General features: G+C 57.7%; 1 protein-coding gene across 1 annotated transcript; it reads right to left on the reverse strand.

Moving 5' to 3' along the window:
- Positions 1 to 87: 87 nt before the first annotated feature.
- cfap57 (cilia and flagella associated protein 57) lies at positions 88 to 3,577 on the reverse strand. The gene is given in 3 exon segments (XM_052056767.1): positions 88 to 2,313; positions 2,316 to 3,396; positions 3,447 to 3,577. Coding segments are annotated over 3 exon segments (3,438 nt in total).
- Positions 3,578 to 6,000: the final 2,423 nt, after the last annotated feature.

A 6,000-nucleotide genomic window follows, 5' to 3' on the forward strand; every position in this document is an offset into this window, starting at 1 on the left:
TTCTAAAGAGGCTTTTAATTACTTAATTTTGCAGATCAGTAAAAGGTCTGTCCCGCCTTCCATTAATTTCATGAATAATTTTCAGGGCTAATCGATCTCCATCTCGCGGGCCTCGAAGCCCTCGATGCGGCGCTCGATCTCCTCGAGCTTCTTGCGGTAGAGGACCACGCGAGTCTCGAGCTCGAGGACCTCAGCCTTGAGCTCGGTGCTTTCGGGGCGCTTGGTGAACTTGCTCTTTTCGCGGACGGCGGTGCGCTTGTCGGTGATGTCCTTGATGAGGAGGACGTTCTCGCGCATGATCTTAGTGTTGACGTTCTTGTGCATCTGGATCTCGGACTCGATGTTCTTCTTGAGCATGCGCACCGAGTTCCAGAGGAACTTGAGCTGGTTGCGCTCCTCCTGGTCGATCTCCTCGTCGACCTTGGCCATGGGCACCGTGGCCTGCACGAACTTGGCGTGCAGGTCGCGGGCCTGCCGCTTCAGCTCCTGCTCGTCCTGGATGAACTGCACGGCCTGGTAGAGCTGGTCCTTGAACTGCTTGATGCGCACGCTCTTGATGGCGATGCGCTCACGCTGGCGGGCGATGTCCTGCTTCATGAGCCGCTCGTGGGAGTACAGCTCCGAGACCGCCTCGGCCAGCTTCGAGTTGTTGGCGTTGTGGCGCTTGAGCTCCTGGTCCATGTCGTTGGTCTTGACCTTGAGGGCGGTGAGGGTCTCCTCGCGGGGGCCGATCTGGCGCTTGAGGTCCTTGATGCGGTGGTCGAGCACGTACTTGAACTTCTCGAGCTCTTGGCTCTTCTTCTTGTAGTCGTAGATGGTTTTTTCGTGCTTGGCGATCTGGTCGTCCTTGGCGCGGATGACCTGCTCCATGGCCCCGATCTCCGCGCGGAGGCTGTCTTGCTCGCCCTTCAGCTGCTCGCTCTGGAGGGTGTTGCGCTCCTCCTCGTCCTTGTGCTTCTGGTAGTCGCTCTTGTTGGCCAGGATGCGCTTCTTGATCATGCTCATCTCGCTCTTGCTCTTGAGAGCCTTCTCCGTCAGCTCCTGCTCCTTCTTCTTGCTGTCGCAGGTCAAGTTGTGGATTTCCTCCTTCTGCTCCTCCTGGATCTCCAGCATCGTCTCGTGGTGCATCCGCCGGCTGTGCTGGATCCGCCGCTCCAGGTCCTCCCGCTTGCCCCGCTCCTCCTCCAGCTTGCGCTCGTAGCCCTCCTGCAGGTCCCCGAGCACCTTCGCGTAGCTGTCCTGCTGAAGCTTGCACTCCCGGGCATTGTTGGCCCCTTCGACCTCGAGCTGGCGTTTGTGCGAATCAAAGGCAGCGTTCTCCTCAACCACGCGCTTGCCCTGGCTGTTGTCGAAGAACTGCAGGAAGTTGTCGTACTCGTCCTTCTTCGCCTTCAGCTCCTCCCGATTTTCGGCCTCGATGCGCTTCTTCCGCTCCATCAGTGTCTCGTATTCCCGCGCCCAGTTCTCGCCTTGTTTCTTGAGCCCCTCCCGCAGCGCGTTGAGCTCGTCTCGACTGGCCGAGGTGAGGGTGTTGTCAATCTCCACCTTCTCCTCTTCATCACTCTTCAGCTGCTCCAAGTCCTTCTTCTCCACGAAGATCTCGCGTGAGTAGCCGAAACCTTCCTTCGATCGCTCGGCGTTACCCTCCTTGTCGCGCACCTCGAAAATTAGCAGGCACCCGTCACGACCAGCGCTGAACAGATACTTGTTGTCGTGAGCCATCCGCAGTTTTTCCACGCCACGTTGGTCATGTGCCGCGAAGTACATCTGGTGCTGGCTGTAGGGCATCTTGTATGACCGCACAAACCCTTCCTCGGTGCCCACGACCATGATACGCGAGGTTGAGCTGAACGCGATCTGTGTGATCGGTGCCTTGCACAGCTCCCTGCGGCCCCGCTCTGCGCCCGACAGAGCGATCTCCTTGACCACACGCTCGCCTGTCGCGGCGCAGCTGTAGGGGGCAAAGATGGACTGTTCGTTGGGTATGACCGCGCAGGCAGTCACGCCGCCCTTGGTCTTCTCCTCCTTGGGTGGATTGTAGTTCAGCACGCGGCCTTCGTTCTCCAGTCCGATGCGGAAGCCGTACACGGTGCCGTCGTTTGCGCAGCTGACCAGCAAGCTGTCCTCGCGGGACCAGAAGAGACTGCGGATCTTGGCCACATGGTCCTTGAAGACCTTGAGGGGAGAGTCGGGGAGGTAGAAGCGGTAGACGTAGATGACGGACTGGGAGGCAGCGGCGAACATGTGTCCGCCGTTGCTGAAGCGAATGTCAGTGCAGTTACGGAACTGGCTAATCTCCTTGTAAGGCTCAGGGACTCGCCGTCCTTGTTCACGTTCATCAGTTTAAGCTTGTCCGTGAAGGCCACTACGATGTGCAGCCCCGACGGGTGAAAGCTCAGGCAGCTGACCGACTCCGTCTCGTTCTTCAGGGTCTCGACCGTCCGCTCCTCGAAATTCCAGATCTTGATGGACCGGTCCTTGTTGCAGGCAGTGGCCACTAGCGGCTTCTTGATGCAGATGTCCATCGAAGTGATGGGCCCGGTGTGCGGTGCCAGCCCCAGGACCTCGTACTTGTCCAGCTCGACGGTCTTGCTGCAGAGCAGCAGAGAGTGTTCAGTGGTGATGAAGACTCGGTCTTCTGACACCTCCAGCCCCCGGACGCCCTGCTCAACCTCCCGCACCCGGATCTCTCTTACGCTCTGGAACTTGAACACTCCATACTCGTAGACGAAGACTGCGATGCCGTAGGGCCCGCCCACCAGGAAGCCCTGGGACCACTGGGTCAGCACCGCAAAGGGATCCTCCCGGTCCTTCCAGGCCGGCACCAGGCTCTTCGGCAGCCGCTCGATCTCATTGCCCTTCTCGTCCACAAAGTACAACTCGTTGGCGGAGGCCACCAGCAGCGAGGGCTCAAGGCTGCCGGGCGAGATCCAGATGTGCGTGACGAAGTCAGAGACCGGGTCTGGCAACGAAAGCATGCAGCTGGCCAGGGTCTGGAAGGTGTAGCTCTTCTCGGTCTCAGGCAAAATCTTGAAAGTCTTGAAAGTCCTGGATCCCAGCACCGAAACGGTCTCGCTGGTGATGGACTCGGTGGCGGAGGAGCACTTCACCTCCAGCAACTCTTCGCCCGGCCCCGTGGGCACCCGCACGAACCCCAGGAGCCCCTTGGACTTGTCGGTGGAGACGCAGGCCAGCAGGGGCTCCTGGTTGGAGAGGGCGAACAGGGACTTGAACTCAGTGTTGGTCGAGAAGGCTAGCGAGACCCATCTCTCCACGTTCAGCTCTGGGAATTCCAGCTTGCGCCGCTTTGAGGAGGAATGGCCCAGCTCCTGACAGAGGATGGCCGGCCTGGCCTCTGCGGAGACTAGGCCCATCGCGATCTGCTTCTTGGCGCTGCTGATGTCCACCGCCGAAAACTGAGGAAGCCCTCCTGGCCCGCGTAGTACTGCTGGTTCTGCTCGCGGAAGTTGTAGGCGACGACGTTGTAGCCGGCCTGATAGAAGACCCGGTCGCCGACGACCTGGAGGTGGTTGCGCAGGTCGGTGCTGAGCCCGTAGACGGCCTTCAACTGCAGCATTGGCACCACGTTTTCTCCACTCATATTATTTATGCAACTGCCATACATTCATCTGGAGACGGTCCGGCCGCTGTCCGACAGCAGGCTCTCGAGCTTGCTCTCTCCCGGGCCCCCGCCTGCCAGGCTTTGCGCGTACTCCCGCACCTTCTCCATCAGCATCTCGCACGTCAGCGGGCGCCCGTTCCGCCGGAAGCTGGCCTCGAAGGCACCCGAAAACTTGCAGCCCTCAGTCACATCCTGTGCGATCTTAAAAAGTTCCATCACTGTGGTCTCCTCGTTGCTCTCGCCGAAGTCGTCCGGAGACATCTTGCTGAAGTCTGGATCCACCCAGACCTTGACTTCGTTGGTAGAGTTGACTCCGACCATGCGGGCGTCGACCCTGCCCCACCCGTAGACCCTGGCCAGTTCCTTGAACCCGCAGGCCATTTCGTGCAGCACCAGCAGTGCCTTGTCCTCGTCCAGGGTCAGTTACGAGAGCTTCACAGGAATTCGTTAGGTCAGGATCGTCCAGTAATAGACGGTCGAGCATAGGTGGGACTCTTTGCCTTCGCTATATTCGAGCAGCTGCACCACGTTTCTACTGGTCTCGAAGGCCCGCTGCCGCAGCTCTAGGGCCGCTCTGAACTTCTGACTGTCGAGGCTGCTCAGCACGCGCGTGGTGTACTCCTCGCACTCGCAGCCGGCTGAGTCCCGCAGTACATTGAAGTGCTAGTGCCGGGACAGCAAGGTGCGAGGCTGGCTGCCGGAGTTGGACCCGCCCATAGTCGTTAATTACCAAACAATGAATTCGCTGGTCATTGGTCGCAGTCCGAATCGGGCTGGATTCTGCTCTTTCTGCTTATTCGCCGGTGCTGGCCTGATGAGAGAGACTCCTTCTCTATGTCCACCAACTGGTCATTTTTCATGAGGCGCCGTGCCTTGGTGATCTTCCTGGTGCAGAGGAAAGTGATGAGCTGTCTGCCTGGACAAAGCTGTCCGACTCGGATTCAGATTCCCCCTCTTCTTCGCAGCCGCTTTCTTAACCGGGCGCATACTTCCCGCGCAAGTATTTATCGGCATACTTTTGGTAGTGTTTCGGAAGGACATGGCGCTTAATCTCATAGGTTTCGGGCATATACCTCGCGAGTCGGTGGGCTAGCTTTTAATGATCGGACAGAGAATAGGAAAGTCTCTTACGGCCTGTGGACTCACGGCCTCATCCGGGTCAAATGAGGGCGGGACTTGCAATTTTAAGGTGATTTCTTTCAGCTCAGTCAGAGTGTAAATTCTAGGATCTATCTTCGTTTTGGGAGTTGGCCGAGGAATGGCGGTGTGAGCCGAACAGAGGTCGACTCGCTCCAGAAACTGCGGGAGCAGCCCCTCTTCCACCAGGAATTCGCACAACTCGTCGAGGAAGGGGGACTGGCTAGCCAGGTCTCGAAGCAGCTCTTTCATCCGCCAAAAATATAAAGAGTTCAGTCAGACCAGTCGAGGAGCGGGATCTGCAGGGGTAGATTGTAGTTGTTGGAGAGCAGCTCGACCCCGGCCACGAATCCGGCCAAGTCGCCGAGGGTGCTAAATTCCACTTCCAGTAGTCTCTTCTTGGTCTTCATAAAGAGACTGCGCCTGATCTGATCCTCTTTGGGAGGTTTCTTTTTGTCCTCCTTCTCGAACCCCGGAGAGGCGCGCTCCAGCTGCATCAGCACCACTTCCCCTAACGAGATGCTTTTGGGACTGCCCTTGCCCTCCTCCTCCCAGAGCAGGGCCTTTTCGTCGCCGGACAGGTACAGACGCTTCAGGTGGGGCTGCGAGCTGCCTTTAGCGTACTTGATCACTTGGAATCCTCTCTTCATCCGCGACAGCAATTCGTCCTCTCTCAGCTTCTTGTACCAGGACTCCGATTGCAGAGGTTGATCTTCCTCCTTTCCGGACTAAAGAAGCTCGGGCAGCCGGGCCTACTCCTCGCTGGGTCCGACCTGCGGGCTGGAAACGGGATCTTTAAGGAACTCGCTGAGGATCCCTTAAAAGACACGGTTTGCCCGGCTATTGCTCCTGGCGCGTTACTCCTATTAGTCAGCAGTCTTCTTCGGCTCTTCCAGAAGACTGTTGCCAAATTTATCAGCCAGAAAGGGATCCTCGGGTCTTGGGGCCTAGGCCTTTTGCGCTTCTGGAGGAGGTGATATCTGATGTTCAATCTGGGAGTCTTGGGGCTCTGAAGGATCGTTGCTCAGTGATGATTTTTTTAGGAATCCTTGCAGGTATTTGTCTTTGCTCATTTTCTCTCTAAAGGACGACTTCCTCGGCTTTTTGAAATCTGCCTCAAAGAATCGTCTGGCGCACCGGGCTTTCTTCCAGGCTCGGAAAAGGGCTTCGTCAAAGTCAGCCAGTTCTCTCTAGGTTTCGAAGACAATGTTCCATGCTACCTTTTCGTTTTCGACTCGCAT

This window comes from Hippocampus zosterae, unplaced genomic scaffold (genome assembly GCF_025434085.1).
Source record: "Hippocampus zosterae strain Florida unplaced genomic scaffold, ASM2543408v3 HiC_scaffold_376, whole genome shotgun sequence".
NCBI lineage: Eukaryota > Metazoa > Chordata > Actinopteri > Syngnathiformes > Syngnathidae > Hippocampus > Hippocampus zosterae.